This window comes from Streptopelia decaocto (genome assembly GCF_964273445.1).
Source record: "Streptopelia decaocto genome assembly, chromosome: 1".
NCBI lineage: Eukaryota > Metazoa > Chordata > Aves > Columbiformes > Columbidae > Streptopelia > Streptopelia decaocto.
The window spans coordinates 118,862,236-118,879,403 of NC_138663.1; the positions used below are offsets into that span (position 1 = coordinate 118,862,236).

Here is a 17,168-nt window from a genome sequence, read left to right on the forward strand (position 1 = left end):
TTTAGGGAAACTGTTGCCCTATCCATACCTTATAGGTGAGGAATTGGGGAATGAGAGTACAAAAGAGCTGCCATGCTAACACGTCTGGCTAAGCTGATCAGAAGGAGCAGGGTATTGAACCTTACTCATTTTACTCAGGCTGGTGTTCTATGTTTAGGTGGCTGTCATTCTCAGAAGGCATTTGGCCATTTGTAGTATAAACAAAGTTATCAAGACAAGCTTGTTTCGTCCCTCTGTAAAGGAAGACGAGAGAGCATGCCCTCTCTAAACTCTGCTTGCTTCCCTAAACTTCTACTTGAAAAGATATGTAGTTGCTGAGCATTACACAAAATGCACAGCAGCTGCCATGATTTTTTTCCCCCTCTGTTTCCTGAATACAGGTAGAGAATTGTTGAAAGTAATGAGATAAAGCTAGAATAAAATTGACTGATATCAGGAGGTAATAGGCTAATATAATTTAGGGGCTTTAATGAAGCACATGTTTATCCACTTCACTCATAAAATCAGTAACAGCTACGAAGAAATAAAGATGGACAATATTCTTGGGAAAACTAACTTTGCAAAACACTTTTCTGCTAAAATAACATTTTTTTTAAATCAAGTCTATGCAAATAAATTTACTTCAAGAACTTCTGCTTTTAATTTTTATTGATACCTATGAGTAAAATTGTTCTATTTAGAAGGTAAAAGTTTAAACCATTTATCTTTGTAGCATCATTCATGTTATTTACAGACCGAATATTTGTTTTCAAACCCAGCATAAACAAGTGCTATATTAAAAATACTGAATGGAAGATTCACTATTAAAAGCAGTCTTACTGTTAAAGCTGCTAAGGAACTGAACCGTTTAAACATTTTTTATGTATATGAAATGATTCTAAAGTTAAGAAATCTCTCTGGGGTTTGTGTCTACATAAAATATTATAAATTCTTTTTTAGAATCCAAAGGTCTAAAATGTGTAATAATTCATTTTGAAAGTTAATTCTAGTAAGAAAATGATAGCTTTTAATGATGGCAAACAACTTCTTTCATATTACTAATACTTCTAAGTTAGGTAATTTGTAATTTCTAAGCTAATTACTAGAGTGATACTAAAGAATATTACTTTTGAACACTTCCATTATCTCAAAGCAAAAGTCTGGGACTGCCTGACTGTATTTTTAGTAAAGGCTTAAGGCAAATTGCGCATAACAGTTGAAATCAATAAAAAGCTTTTGTGTATTTTATTAAAGGCAGTAGCGTTTGTGCTTAATAGGTTTATTTCAGGAATATAAGTTACTAAAAAGAACTTTTAAATCTTTATTTTGTAGAATCAACATCTGAGGAGACTGGACAAAGTGGAAAAGTGCTCAGGAACAGGACATGTATTATTAACTACAAGAAACACATAAAGCTGTCTAATGTAACGGAGAAGAAAAATCCACGCAGATGTGCCACTTTAGCAGCTAATAAGATTAAGATAATGAGTGATACAAAGGAAGAATTATCAAGTTCAGAAAGCATTTACACAGTAAAAAAGAACAGAAGGCAGCTTCATGGCAATGTGTCTGCAGCATCCAGGAAGAAACTGATCAGCAGCTCAGAGATCGATGCTTGCTTAAAGTCTGACGATGAGAAAGAACAGCTTTCTGGTAGGAAAAAACTTTCCTGCCCTGAATCATCTGCTCCTAAAAGAAAATACATTAGTGAGTCTGAGAATGAAAAAACAGAATCTGAGGCAGAGATGCAAGCAACTCGAAAGCAGAATGATGATAACCACAAGCAGGTACACAAAACGATCTGTGCTGCAGCTCTTAAAAATTTTGAATATGACTCCTCAGAGGAGAATTCCACAAACCACAAGATGGAAAATGGGAGAAACAGGGGAAATTCCAGTCAGTCAGCTTCAGCCCACAACCATCATACGAGCAACTCTGAAGAGGAGGTAGATCCTGACTTAGCTAAAAAGGAAACTAAAAATATCAGAGAAGTATCAAAGAAATCTAGAGTTCCTTTCAAAAGATCAAAATTATTGGATGACTTAAAAGAAACAGCGGAATCGGCAACAGGGGGGAAGAAAGATGAAAAAAGCTCAGTATCGGAGAATGTGGAAGCACCTGAGACTGCAGGAAGTTCAAAAGCCAGTTTCCATTGTTCTTCTGATTCAGACTCTGGAACTGATAACAGTATCTATAGTGATGCCACAGAAACAAGAAAGAGGAAGAGGAAAGCAGAAGTTGTTAGAAAAGAAGTTACCAATTCCAGCTCACTTAAGACTTCTAGAAGACCCCAGCGAAGGAAACGCTGGAAACCTAACCAAGAAAATGACTCTGAAGATTTGGATTACACCAAATATAGAAGAGCTAATCGGCGTTCTAAGATAAGAACTCGGAACGGTGGTAGACGGACTGTGAGATATGACAATTGTGATGTCGACGATGACAGAGGTTTAGATGATACAGATTGCGAAACGTAACCTTAAAAGGAAAAGCCAGCCCACATTTTTTTTTTTTAATGGTAATAGCACTAGAACTCATGATGGATGCTGGCTCTTCTTTGTCCTACATTTCAGGGAATATATTTATATTTTTCTATGAAAAAGTTATGAATGTGATTAGATGATGACTTTCTCCTTTTCATATTTTGACTTGCACTTGCCTGCCCATGTAGCAGCATTTAGCACAGATGCCAAAATGTGCCTCATTATAGGGGCAATTTTTTGTCTTTACTGGTATTTTATTACATATAACAAGAGTTTAAAAAATGTTAGAACACTGCACAACAGGTTAATAGCAGTATGTTGAGTATTATTATTATGGGTGCTGCAATGGAATACTACCTAGGTCATACAATGTTCAAGAACAGATTTCAAACATCTCTAATGCTGTATGAAATCATATACAATAGTAACAGGCTTATAAATAATACTGTACACTATAAACATCTGGCAGATGCTAGCATTGCATCAAAAAAGTAATGAATGGTCACTAGGATAAATCTTCACAACATGTATTAGTACAGATGTTAAATGTTCTGTACTTCCATTATTGAAAACATGCAACTCTAGAACCAGTTACCAGTGAAAAAGTGTATTTGCCAATTAAAAAGGCATATTGGTGCTGGTGAAAAGAGAGTTTATGCTGACAGGTAGTACTATCATAACTAATGTGACTTCTATACTGTAAACTTAAGAATATGAAATGCAGGTGAACTCTTGGGCCTAAGGGTTTTTGTGTGTTTTCTTTATAAAATAGAAAAACAAACAAAACACTTGTTCTGTTTTCTTTATGTGGGAAGAGCTTGAGGTACAGGGTTCTTACATTCCAGACATTATTTGCTACATTTCTGTTGTTCTTCCATATTTAAACTTCTAAGTGCTTTATTGTTAGACTTTGCATTGATTAAACTTTACCAGTTTCTAATTATTGCAGTCCATCTCCTGTTTTAGAAATGTTTGAGGTGGCTCGTGTTGACAAGCAATAATTCTTGCATAGATGATAGAAGAAAATTTCTCCAGAAATAAAGTATAAATTCTTGGTTGGCCATGTATCAATGATGAGAACGCATAGCACCTCTCTACTCTTACCTTGCTTTTCCCTGGAGCTGTGCTGGTGGAAGCCCCACCATCGCTGCCTTCAGCCTGATACCAGGATCTCCTCTTCTTTACTGCTCTCTGCTATAGGTTTCCTCCCTCTGCTTTCCTGGCTCCCTTTCTCACACTTGATAAGACTTTGTGATTTCTGATCTCGTCATTCAGTAGGAGATGCGTTCATTGGAACTGAAACAGCAAGTTTGTAAATTAGTTTTCCAGCAGAGGGACTGGTAGTAGCATCTAGAAGGGTTTTGGAAAAAAGAAGGTTAGTGCAGCTGCATAATCACAGCCACCAATGCCAGAATTGCTTGTACAAATGGAAGCAATGTAATGGAAAAGGGAGTCCCACACACTGCTTACCAGCAGTTAGTGGGAACCACTTCTCCAGCAACTTCGCTGACATCGTGTGCCAAAAGGGTGTATTTGGTATCTAGACTGTTACGTCAGTACAGAAAAACACTTTGTTTTTTCTTAAAAATTCTACATGAAGCCCAAAAATAACTTAGTTTATATCATTCTTGCCTGAGGAAATTTCTTTATTTGAAGCATAGTCCTTAGTATGATAGGGCAGAATTTTGTAAAGTCAAGATACATGTTTATCTGAGTTCTTGAAGTTGGTTTCTAAAGTGTGAACACAGTTGTGTTTAGTGATGAAACTTTGAGGTGGCTTTGTGTATCTTACCTTTTAGGGGCAACTTTGTTACAAAAGAGCAAGTCAGTGGGTATTTTTATATTATCCATAAACTGAAGCAGCTGCTTATGATCAATGTTCTATGGAGTATAACCTCCAGTATAGGAATAAATACTGGTGTAAGACCTCTTCAGTGAACGTCAGGAGTTTTTATTAATCTTACATTTAAACAGCTAAAAGTAGGCTGGTAGGTTTCCATTTCTAATTCAGGCTTAGATTTTAAAAATACTTTCTTGACCTTTTTTCACATGCTGTATTCTCTGTCATACTGCGGTCATATACTATGTGCTCATAGCGATCCCTGGCAGCTGGGAGGAGGTTCTGGTCTCTGTACTTAGTATCTGAGTGGGAATTACTGGCTGTGTGACTGAAACACTTCCTCAGCAAAGACTGGTTTGCATTTCCTAATTTTATACATAGAGACAGGTTGCAAAGAACCAGTAGAAAAAGATGTGATTAAACTGGAAAGGGACTTCTGTTACTCTTCTGCCCTCTAAGAGTTTGATTTTTATTTCTTTTTAATGAGCATGCTTCCTCTTGCCAGAAATGGCTGGTGTCTTGCAGAAAGCAGTTCTGTTATGTTCCTGGTAACTTTAATCCTTCGGCTTGCTTTATTTGGTCTAGCTGTACTCAGGGAAGTGATTTAGTAGACCTGTAAAAGTAGTAGCTTTGTTTAAAGCTGCTTAATGTGGTGCATTTGTAAACTGTTGTGGTTTGGGTTTTTTGTTTTGGTTTGGTTTTTTGTTTTGTTTTTTGTTGTTTTTTTGTGTGTGTGTGTGTTTTTGTTTTTTGTGGTATGGTTATGGTTTTTTATTTGTTTTTTGGTGAGGTGCTTTGTTTTAAAGCAGGACCTTAATCTGGGATAGTGAACAGGCTCATGAGCAGCATGAACAGAGGAAAATAATAGTGCAGCACAGGAGTGTTAGGAGAATCGAATTATTTAGTATGAAAAAGACTTTTTTTTTTTTTTTGGTCCACTTCCACATGTACATCATAAGTAAAGCTATACCTCCAACTGTAACGTCACTGCACTCTTATTTGCACGTCTGGTATGTTTAACCTTACTCTATTTGGGCTTCAGTCCGTGTGTTCCCCGGGGGCTTCCTCGTTCCTGGGCTGCCCCGTTGTACCGAAGGCAGAGAAGCCTAAGGCGCGCCCTACCGACCAGCGGCGGGGGAGCACAGGCTGCGCCTCCCCGCTGCGGGTCCCCCGCTTTCACCCCGCTCTTCTTCCGCGATTTCCCCGTGCAGCGGTACGGGGCTTGCAGCAGGGACCGGGGGTACTCGGCCACCTCTGCGGCAGCTGCCGCCGCGGAAGTCGCCGAGGGCCGGAGCGTTCCCGGGCGGAGCGGAACTCGGCGGCGCCGGCGAACCGGAGCGTCTGTGCGCGCAGGCGCGGTGAGCGGCGCGGTGAGCGGCCATGGCGACTTTCTTCGGGGAGGTGGTGGTAGCGCCGTCCCGTGCTGGCGTGGACGATGAGGAGTGGGCGGAGGAGGCCCGAGAGGAGACGCCCGAGGACCGGGAGATCCGCAGGGAGCTGGAGAAGAAAAGGTACCGGTCTGGCGGGGCAGCCCGGCCGCTTTCCTCGCCGCTGCGCTGCGGCCTCCGCGACGGACCTCCGGGGGCGGCCTGGGCTGGGCCCTGGGCCCGGGGGTCGCTGCGCCACCGCCCTGCGCCTCTTTTGCCAGGGAGATCGACGTCCTGTGGACCCTGAAGTCGGGCGCCTCCTTGGAGAGCTCTGCCGACCAGCCGTTCGTGTGCTCGAAATTCATCGTAGCAATAGGACACAACGCTGCAGGTATGTGGTGGTGTGAACCGCGAAACCGAACCTGCTGAGAGTGTAAAATGCTGGCGTTCTCTTGGTGTTGGCCGAATTTGAGAAGGCTGGAGTTTGGAATCTGCTCTAGGTGAACCTGATTTGGCAGGTGGGTTCGACTATATGGTCTCCAGATGTCCCTTCCAACCCCAACCATTCTGTGATTCTGTGGAATAAAGTGTAAGTGTGCCAGGACACTCCCTTTGCCATACTGTTCTGCATGCCCCAGGCCATGGTTCATCGTGTGTCTCTGTTGGGCTAAGGTCCTTACGGGTGTTCAGCCCCTCATTTAGGGAGCAGAGTTTGAACCCTGCGGCAGCTGGGCCATCCCGAGAAAGCTGAAGTTGGTCTGTGCGTGTGAGACACGAAGTTTGTTCTGGCTGCTTGTTCCTCCTGTCAGATCGCAGGGAAATTATACATTTTCAGTTGAAGTATGTTTTGGTTTTGGATTTTAGTTGGGTTGGAACGACCCTCCTTTCCCTTTGTCTGACACTTGTTTGGTAGACTTTCCTGGATTACTTGTTAATTGTAGAAGTTTTCTTCTAAGAGTAGTGAGTTGCTTAGTGCAGACTAGTGTTTTGAAGTAGGGATCTGTCAAAAACATAACAAAAACATTACAATGTTATGTTATGTCAAAAACATAACATTGTAAGTCAGTAAGCTGCAATTTCCTTAACTTCTAATGAACAGTGACTTTTTACTTTTTTCCTTGACCATCAGTCCCTTTTTTATATGTTAATTCTCCACTTCTTCAAAATGCATTTTTTTGAGATGAGTATTTACTGATTAGGCCTAGAATCTTGAAACGCCCTCTTCCCTTCCCACACACACTTACCAAGATCTTGAGTTTTTTAATAGCTATTTGCCTGTGAATATAAAGAAGTTTTATTTCTTCATTATATTTAGGTCACATCTAGATGACATTTAGGTGATTGATATCAATGTTAACTTTGGTAACTTGTTTTTTCTTTTTTCAGTTTTCCCCTTGAAAAACAGTTATAGATATTTTAGATCTGTCTTCCATTTAACAGTAATTTTTGACAGGAATTCGATTTATGAACATTTGATTTAGGATCTCTTTTTGCCCTAAGTCATGCATAGTCTCTTCTCTGCTTCCTAGAGCCAGTGTAATAGTTCTGCCTTATGTGTTCAGTGATTTTGTTTTTTTCTGAGAAGTCTGTTATATCTGGTATGTCAAGAAATATTAAAGACTGAATATTTACATCCTTAAAGTGTAATAAAGGAATCAAAGTTGACCGTAGTGATATAATTTCTAAGAATACATGGTTTTGACGGTAGGGATCTCTGTACACAGAACTGCTCTTCATCTTTTAAGTCTTGATATGCTGAGGTTGCACTCATTCTTGGTCTTTGCTGCATTTGGTCAATAAATGTATGTCAATAAAAATCAGTTATTACATTTTTAAAAAACTTGAGATTGCAAAGAAATAGTCTAATTCAGTTCAGGTATTTACTTGTAGAACAGAGATTTTATTCCTTATAAACCAACAGTATTTATTGTTTTTTGCAGCTTTCCTGTCTTCTTTTATTCTGGATTCTGTATGTTGGGAAGTAGTTGGAGTTGTGAAGCTGTGGAATGAGTGGTGTCGAACATCCAACACAACAAATGTCCTCCCGACAGATTCTTTCTGTTTGTTCTACCGATTAATATCAGATCCAACAGTAAGTGACTTATGCATTAATTCCTCTGTATTTTAGCTTTATGAAAAAGAAAGAACAACTTTTGTGCACCCCTTATGCTGCCCAGGACAAACAAAGCATTAAGGCTAGAGTATTCTGGATTAATCTCGTAAAATATCTCAAGTGTAATTTTGCTCACCAAAATTATTTGAAGTTCTGGCATGTGAAATTCCGTGCAAAGATGATATATGAGAGCCTGATTGTTTCACATCAGCTGTGAATGGACAATTATTGTTGAAATAGAGTTGAAGAAGCCGAAGAAAACTGAACAAGTTGTTGGCTGCAGTCACATCATCTTTGCATGTGATTATGAGCTGTTGCTGTGCTCTTCAAACCACTTGCTTATGCAACTTTTCTTCTTTTTTTAAGGTTTTGTTGTGCCAGTGTAGTTGCTACGTTGCTGAGGATCAACAGTTCCAGTGGCTTGAAAAGGTAAAACTGGCAAGACAACAAATTGAGTAATGACATTTTATGGGTGGGGGATCTTCAACTTAGTGCAAGTGCCTCCTCTTCTCTGATATTCTCAACATGACAGCGTTATAAATTACTGTTTTCCCTGGGGTTTTCTTTTCTTAAATATTCAATAAGTGAATAAATTTACTGTCTGCAGTTTCTGTGAAATGCCTTTCTAGAATTTACCAGTTGTATCTGCTGTAACTTAACAACTTTGTGCAATAACTTCTTTTGGACAGATTCAGTTTTGTTGCCCTTAACTATTTTTCAAACCTTTTTCTTGTTTGGCTTAAATTTTCTGTGGCTTACTGAGGCTCCGGGAGAATCCCTCCTTAAAAAATAATAACTGCACTTGTACGGCTGCCAGGTGATCACCAGACAAGCCTGTTGTGAAACTCGTGATGTACGATATCTTTACTAATGGGTGTGTTCTGTTCCTTTCACAAGGAGGAACTCTAAAGGTGCCTCCAGAGCAGTATCTGCCCCGTTTGTTCATAGACATAGTATGCCAGGTGCCTTACGCTGGCATCACATGAGTGCTGCTGGGTCATTTGGGTCCCTCATTAAAATTTACATGGTGATATTCAAACATAAACTGGAGGGTGTGAAATGTTCTGGCTGTCAATTTCTCTTTACAGATTTGGGTCAGTGCTTAGCCTGAGGGGAGTATGGCTTGTTTTGTCTTGCTGTCTGTCTGCTAACACACCTTCCTTTAAATCTCTGCTGATCTGATGAAGCGATTATGTGATGCTGAAGTTGTGTAGGGCTGTGGCTAGAGATACAAAGAGCGGGATAAAAAGCGGTGTGTCCATCTGCTGGGAGCAAGTTCTCAGCCTGAGCTGAGTGACAGCTGCTCAGCTGGCCCAGCTGGCATGTTGGAGGGATTTCTTGGTTGGGAGGGAGAACCACACGAGCATCTCTGTGTGAGGGAGCCAGAGGGATTAGGGGAAGGCGAAGAGGATGGAAAACCAGCATAACCACTGAGCAATACAGGGATTTCAGACCCAAGTTTGTGGAAAACTAGCCCTTTGTGGTTCCTTGGCTTGTCGAAGAGTTTAATTCACTTTGGTGGAGAGTCATGGTTCACTTAAAAGTTTATAAATCCTAAGGCCCTAATATTTTGGTTTTGCCATATTCCACACATTTTTACACTTCATTTAAACTGGGATTACAAAAGAAAGATGATTGTGGTTTTGCTGTCTTCTGTTTGTGTTTTTCCAGATTTTTGCATGGGTTATATCAAATGTGGGTGTTTATGAACAGTAGGAGTGTACGGTTTTTACCAAGTCAATGTTCTTGAGTATTTTTAGACTTCATGGTTATTGATATTTTTAAATGTGCGGCAGAAATGTTGTGCTGGTAATCTTCTGCTTTTAGTGTGAGTTACAGAACTGTTCCGTGTGCTTTGTAAATTCTGATTCACTGAGTATCTTCACATTCTCTATGGGTCTCATTTTTACCTCTGCATGTGTTTTCTCAGTAAGTGATCACTGACAAAATGAGAACATAAAGACTAAAGTTTCGCATTAATGCATACCAGCCAGTGTTTCCAATGAAATAGATATACTGTAAATTGAAACTGTGTGAAAACTGAAAAGTTTATGTCAGTTTTAAATTATGCTGGTAACACGCTGATGTGAGGGAACAGTCAGCTTCCCTTCTGGGATTCCTACCCCATACAGAAACAGGCGAGTGTCTGTAATGTTTACCAAATTCCCTATTGCCTTGTTAAACATAATTCTGAAGAGGACAGTGTAAGGGGAAGGTGCAGGTTTATGATGCTTCTGTTCATTTTGACATATGTTCTTTAAAAACAGTGGAGCGCTGTGCAGCGTGTTGGTTTCTGATGGCATGCAATAGATCCAATAGTATGTTTTGCACAATGTTTTTGAAACTCTCTTCTTTGAGTTTGAGGAAAGCTGGAGAAAATAAGGTTCTCTTTGTCAACTCTCAATTCTACTTGAATATAATTACATAAAATCTGAATATTTAAAATGAAGACTCTCTTTAAGTACTACAGAACATCTGGTGAGCACAATTTCAAGTGTCTTGCATCTTAGCAAGCTGCCTTCCTGTCATAAGCAGCCTGGTTTTATTTGGAGGTCTTTTCTTTCTGCGATCACCATTAATAAAAATAGTAAATCTTAGGATATTTGCAGGTGAACAGGAGATGCTGAAAACCTAAGGCCTCTAAAGAAAATTAGAGGCTTGATAAATATGTTAGCTGGTGGTTGTTGTTTGTTTGTTTTTTTTAATCTCTGTCCCAAGAGCAATGCATATGAAATTTCTACCTGAAGTTTGTGATTTAAATTTTAGTTGATCCTGCAAACCTGAGTTAAACTACTGTTTGCCATCCGTACTGAAATTGAAACAAATCTTTGTGTTTTTATGCTTTTATTGTGAGAAGATAAATTTTGCTCATGTATTAACATTTTTATTTCAGGTTTTTGGCTGTATGCAAAAGGACAGCTTGCAAGTAACCATTCTTTCAACGTGTCCTGTAGCTGATTATAAAACTCAGGAATCCACTTTAACACTTCCAGCTCCATTTCTGAAAGCCTTGAAGACAAAAGAATTCAAAGAGCAGATCTGCTGCCCACTGCTGGAACAACCCAACATTGTGCGAGATCTTCCTGCTGCTGGTATCGTGCAGTTCCAGTTCTTTACCATGCTGCTGGTGGCAACACAAAGTTCACTTTGAAGAGCATCCCATTGCAATTAGAATTTTCACTGAATTGTGTGAGCTAGCTAGCAAGTTAGCTTTTTGAAAATTAATTCCTAACAGTTCGACATCTTATATATTGCCTTGTAAAATAGGGACAAATTTCAAAGCCACCCACAGATCATTTTACCCCTTATGTGTAGGACATAAGCACTAGCAAATTCTTCAGTATAGCCTCACAAAGCATAGTGGGTATTGAGGTTTTTGAGCTTTTTACCTATGAACTAAGTATGTTTTACTCAGTTGTTTTCATCTAAGTGTCCAACCTGAGGCTCAAAAAGTCCTTTCTTTGTATTACAGGTGAAGTCAGTTTTACAGTTTTCAGTTTTATTACATAAAGTAATAAAAACCTGAGGCTTTTCATTATAGAGTACCTAATTAGTTGTGGCATCATGAGGAAAAAATTGTCTGGCAGGAGCTATAAGTGGATGATTTTTCTAGGAAAGTTTATCTTGTTTGCATTTCTTTATGTTTGGTTGGGGTCTTTGTTGCTGTTTTGGGTTTCATGGTTGGTTTGTTTGTTGGTTTGGTTGTTTGGGGATTTTGAGGGTCTTTTGTTTGTTTGTTTTTTTACGGAAGCTCATGTTATTTTTGTTTACCAATAATACACAGTTTCCAGTTAAGGTACTTGCTAGGAAAAAAATACCAGCTGCCTTTTACTAATTTTTGGTGGTTTGTTGTTTTGTGTACCTGAAGAATGAGGGGTGGCTGGTCTGGCAGCCAGTATCCTGAGTAGATAATTTATAAACTTCCATGCTTTTGAAGTTCTGGCCAGACCAAATGTGCTTTTATAGACAGAGCTGCAATTCCTGCTCTGTTGAATGTAACACACATTTTCTTTTGCCTTGTATTTAGTTCTGAGCTATTGTCAAGTATGGCAGATTCCTGCAGTGTTGTATCAGTGTTACACTGATGGCATCAAGCTGGACACGGTTACTATTGAAGCATTCAAGCCTCTGCTTTCCTGTAAAATCCTGAACAGTTTAGTCAAGGTAAAATTTCATATTTAAAAATTAATGGGAGGTTTGGTCTGTTTTGGTCTGTGTTTCATCTCTTGCATTCTGCTGATGTGTGTAATGTACAGAAATGTGCAGACTTTATTGACAGAGGCCAATGATTTCTGGTATTAGTACCTGCTGTAACTATTTACATCTGTTTATAAGTTGCTTAGAAATAATGAATCTACAGCTTCCCTACAAACTTCGTTTTGACTTTTCAGGCTCCTCTAGTGGTATTAGTGTGTCAGGGAGGGATTTCTTGTGATTGTTTAAGCTGCAGTTTGCTTTCAAGGTGTCTCGTGTTGAAACGTTTAAGTATAGATGTTTCGCATTCTCCATTCATGTGCAAGAATGTTCCAGCTCTGTCTAGTGCAGTGCATGAAAGCTGCTTAAGAAATTTATTTTGACCTATAACTTCTTTCTGAATTTCTAAAGATGATTCCTCACAGTTTTGCACTAATTAAGCAGCTCTGAAATCACGGCGTTGTAGGTACTAAAGTGAATGTTTTGCCCCTTTCTGAAATGTTTTTAATTGAAGTGTTTGTTCAAAACACTCTCCTCAGTTTTGCCAGTTGAACTTACATTTACATGACAGAGGAGGTTTATGTGTACTGTTATTTCAGCTTTAAATATGGGAATTGTGACTTAGTTTTCATTGCAGCTTATACTGGTCTGCTAAATGAGTTTAACAGGCTAGTATGTAAATGTTTAAACTCTGAAGGAAAAAAACCACCAAATATGCAGGCTCTTCCTTTCCTACAAAAGCGAGGAGGAATGCAAATTAACAAATCCCATTCTATGGTTGAACTGCAAATTCATTTGGAGTCTTAAGCAGATCTCTGGACCACCCTTGGAGGTGTCTAAAAAACGTATAGATGAGGTTCTTAGGGACATGGTTTAGTGCCAGAGGTAGGTTATGGTTGGACTCGATGATCTTGAGGGTCTCTTCCAACCAAAATGATTCAGAATACCTGAGGTTTGCTCACAGTTAACATTTTAATCAAACTGATATTCAGAGAAATTAAAATTAGAATAGAGGACACTGAAACTTTTTTGTGTTGTTTTGTTTCCAGCAATGTAGCTAATGCAAATAATCTCTTCCTTTTCCTAGGATGTGTCTGAAAGCACAAAGATTTTGAAGAAGTTACTGACAACCAATGAAATTCACAATAATATCTATATCTAAAGAGGACATCTATGGCACAGACTGTACTTCCATAGACATCAGTTTATTCTGTAGAGGATACTTCCGAATTATAATTGTTTCCTTAAAAGTGGAATAAATTCCAGTAGATTTTTACTTTACACTCATTTTTGTTATTTTCAAATTCATCACTGCAAACAGGTGTATCTGCATGGCTTAGGAGATTTTCATCTGGAGCAATTTTAGGGAAGATACCGTGAATATGAAAAGCAACTTTTGTTGGCAACTTCAGTCCTTGAGGAGGAGCCGTGGAGGTGCAGGAGCGTTCTCTGCTGTCGCATCTCTTGCAACAGTGGGAACCTCTCCCAGTGCAGCAGGGTGGTGGGCGTGCAAGCTGCTTCAGCTGGATTCACCAGGCCAAACTGATTTAATCTGTCCACTTTAAAGCTTTGAATTGCTGACAATGGTAGGAATAGTACCAGTTTTTTTTATGCAGAGTGTGTGATTTTTAGAGGAAAGTAAAAGTTCAAATTTTGAAAGTGTCTCAAAAAGTTCTCTGAAAGTTGGTAACAATTTCAGTAGCGTATTTAAAATATTTGTTAGGATTGTCATGCAGTTCTGACTTGCATATATCCTCTGTTAAATTTAGCATTTTGTTTAAGAAAATGGTGTTTAAGATAGTATTTCTGTTGCTACCAGGTAGTTCGCTGGTGGTGTCATTGCACAGAGATCTTTAAATTGCACGTATCTTATCCTTTTGGAACAAAAGGATAACAGCTTCAAAGTTCTCCACTAAGTTTAACTTCGACTTACACTGGGTGCCCAGTGGACAATTTTGAACAATGTTTTCCTTCAAGAGAACTGTCATACCTTCAGTTTTGAAAGTGGTTGGCTCAGTCACCATCCACTGAAGCAAGTAACCCCTGGCTTCAGCAGACCTGCCGCAGCTTCTGGTTTGGAAATTTTTTAACTGCACGCCGTATTGCAGTTTCAACATCAATAGAATGTTCTTGATGTGGATACAAGCTTAGACATTGATTTTAAATTTCTCTTAATATCATTACAGGTAAGCAACTGTTGCTTTAAGTGGTACTGTATTTTGGAACAAACTCTGAAGCATAAAGTACAGGACATTGGTCCTTTTGTTTTGTTTCCCATTTCTGTGCAGCATTTTAATTAAAACCTGTTTGTATGCCTGATCTGAGCAGAGAATTCTGTTGTTCTGAAAGAGTTGCACATTGTCTGCACCATTTTCTTACTTGCGTACTGAATGTGTTTGATTCATAATAAATGAAGTACATAATAATAAATATCTTTAATAATAAATATGCAGGCTCTTATAGGAACTGTAAATATTCTTCTAGTATTGGTTTTATCACCCACGCAGTTTGCAGTGTTTCAAAGCAGTTATCCATTGAATTATAATTCAGTTTTTGCTACCTGAGTTTATGCTGAGGTGTGAGAGTACTCTTAAAGACCTTGAATAAAAGTGGCAAAGAAAACACTCCAGCAGCTTGGAAGATAAAATTAGAAAGACTGAAAATAGGCGTATTGGCAGAATACTCCGGCAGCTGATGATTCTTGCTTCAAAAGGTGTGATAGCTCTCCATAGCTGGAAATGTTTATGTAGGGTGTGGTGCTTTTTCTGTTGGATAGTACCAAGCCAGTGGTTTCACTGTGTGTATCCAGAAGTAATTCTGTGACCCCCATTACAGATGAAGTCAAGCTCTGTGCAGCGCTCCTCTCTGGTGTGAACTGTATAGTCAGAGCACATGCACAGCGTGTAGTCAGTACAGCTCTCCCTCATCCATGTCAGCTGGATTGTGCTGTAAAAATTTGAAATGTCAGCCTTTTCCAGTGCACAGTACTATAGGTGAGTGAAAGAAGATATTTCAATTTAAAATTCCTTCTGTCTTCCATAATTTGGTGGATGAAGTAGCTCATATTCACCCCCTTAAAACAAGTAGTTCTGGAAACAACAGAACTAGTGATGCCTGAGTATCTAATAAAATAGTGTTGGCTGAAGATTTTTTTCATATTTAAACATTGCTAAGTTCTATGCTCCCCAGTATCTAGTAAGAGCCTGCAATAAAGATTTGTTTCAAACAGCTGCTGGTTTTTGTAATACTTGTGGAAGTGTATAAACTTAATCTTTTGTCAAATGTGGCAGATGGCTTCAAAAGTTCTGGGGGTAGAAGTGCATTCTTGCCTGCGTGTCTGAACTGTGATTGTAGAAGACTTGTTTCCTTAAGGTATTGGGCTAAATGCATATAATGAAACCAGACAGAGTAAGCTATTAGACTAGAAGAATTTTCAGTTTTCAAATAATCTGAGCCACTTACTACCCATATTTTTTTCAGATAACATAGACCTGTCTTCTTCTATCTTGCAAACCAAGGACACAGCCTCTTCTCGAGTCTAATCTGATTTATTGTGCTACAGAATATATTGGGTAGGCAGACGTGTTCTGTCTTTCCTCAAAGGCCGTGACTCAAAGGTGATGTACCTGACCTAATTCTTAAGTCTGGAATCACACAGTATCACAGTATGTTTGGGATTGGAAGGAACCTCAGAAGATCATCTAGTCCAATCCCCCTGCCAGAGCAGGAACACCTAGATGAGGTCACACAGGAACACGTCCAGGTGGGTTTTGAATGTCTCCAGGGAAGGAGACTCCACAACCCCCCTGGGCAGCCTGTTCCAGTGCTCTGTCACCCTCACTGAGAAGTTTCTTCTCAAATTTAAGTGGGACCTCTTGTGTTCCAGCTTGGTCCCATTACCCCTTGTCCTATCATTGTTTGCCACCGAGAAGAGCCTGGCTCCATCCTCGTGGCACTCACCTTTTATATATTTATAGACATTAATAAGGTCCCCCCTTAGCCTCCTCTTCTCCAAACTAAAGAGACCCAGCTCCCTCAGCCTTTCTTCATAAGGGAGGTGCTCCACTCCCTCAATCATCTTCGTTGCCCTGCACTGGACTCTCTCCAGCAGTCCCCTGTCCTTCTGGAACTGAGGGGCCCAGAAGTGAAGCTCCTTGGGTTTTAGCTTGTAACATGTTTGTGTTTGCAGTTTGGGTCATAGGTGTATGACTACAGGACTGTACAGACATAGTTAGAAGGTAATGTCCAAGCCAGAAATCTGGATTTTATTTGAATTTGTTACAAAACCTCCACATTTGAATGCCCAGAACAGCAACATACCTGCTACTCTGCTTTAATTTTTCCCTGTGGTTGTTGTGGTCGCATCGAGTGCAGTGACTCTCCAGTAATAAAATTCTTGCAGCCTTTTGAAAATCCAGCATGAAAACATGTGCTCTGCTTCCTGAGCTCTTCTCTAGTCCGTGACGTTCTTTCTGGATTTAACATGATGTACCAGTTCTTCCTGTGCCATTTCTCCCTCCTGTCTGCTATCAGCAGAAAAACTGGCACTGTGCACAAATGTTCCTGTTGGAGCCCCAGCCTTTTGTGGCACTGAAGCAGGGGGTGTTAGAGCTCACATCCTAGAGGCTGCTGTCAGTGGTTGCCTCCCATCCAGTAATGCGCTCCCCTCTGCATTCCCGCTGCACAACAGAGGTGCAGTAGAAAAGAGCGTTATTCTTCCATCAGTCCATCCTTGGCCCCACACATGATGCACCTCTCTGTCCCCTTCTTATGTGAAAGTCTCCTCACCTTACTGCATGTCTCTAGCAAACAGTTTAAGTCTTCCTAGACTCTAGCCTTCCTAGACTCCAGCCTTCCCAGGCTGCCAGCAAGTGTCTTGGGCTCTGCCCTGCAAACTGCTTTCTTGCCAAAGCCTAAGAGCAACAACCTCACTTATGACATGTAATTTTATCATTTCTATGCCAAGAACTGTATTAAGACATTCCGGAAGTCAAGCAGGCAAGATTTAAGAAAATCCTGGAAGTTTGCCTTGTAAATTTTAATTCAGTCCCTACCTAATGCCTGAAGGCATTTGTGTTTTTAATTACATTGGGCACTTTTTCCTGGATAAAGTTGCCCAGTTACGACAATGTGGAGCAGAGGAGGCTCAGGATGAGATTGCTGGTTTCATTTCTCTTCCCTTGGAGAGTGTG

General features: G+C 39.8%; 2 protein-coding genes across 3 annotated transcripts in view; both read left to right on the top strand.

Annotated features, from left to right (window-relative positions):
- The window catches only part of BRWD1 (bromodomain and WD repeat domain containing 1), a 59,653-nt gene extending 54,359 nt beyond the window's left edge, over positions 1-5,294 (top strand). For both annotated transcript variants that reach the window (XM_082075611.1, XM_082075612.1), the window contains one exon: positions 1,312-5,294. In XM_082075611.1, coding sequence (XP_081931737.1) covers positions 1,312-2,456 — 1,145 coding nt within the window. In that variant the 3' untranslated portion in view covers positions 2,457-5,294. The remainder of the gene's footprint in view (positions 1-1,311) is intronic.
- Positions 5,295-5,645: 351 nt separating this feature from the next.
- On the top strand, positions 5,646-15,204 carry PSMG1 (proteasome assembly chaperone 1). The gene is made up of 7 exons (XM_082075641.1): positions 5,646-5,813; positions 5,951-6,060; positions 7,610-7,761; positions 8,149-8,211; positions 10,676-10,874; positions 11,810-11,946; positions 13,064-15,204. Exons 1-7 carry the CDS (start codon positions 5,683-5,685, stop codon positions 13,136-13,138), a joined length of 867 nt encoding a protein of 288 aa, XP_081931767.1. The 5' UTR covers positions 5,646-5,682; the 3' UTR covers positions 13,139-15,204.
- The last annotated feature ends 1,964 nt before the right edge of the window (positions 15,205-17,168 follow it).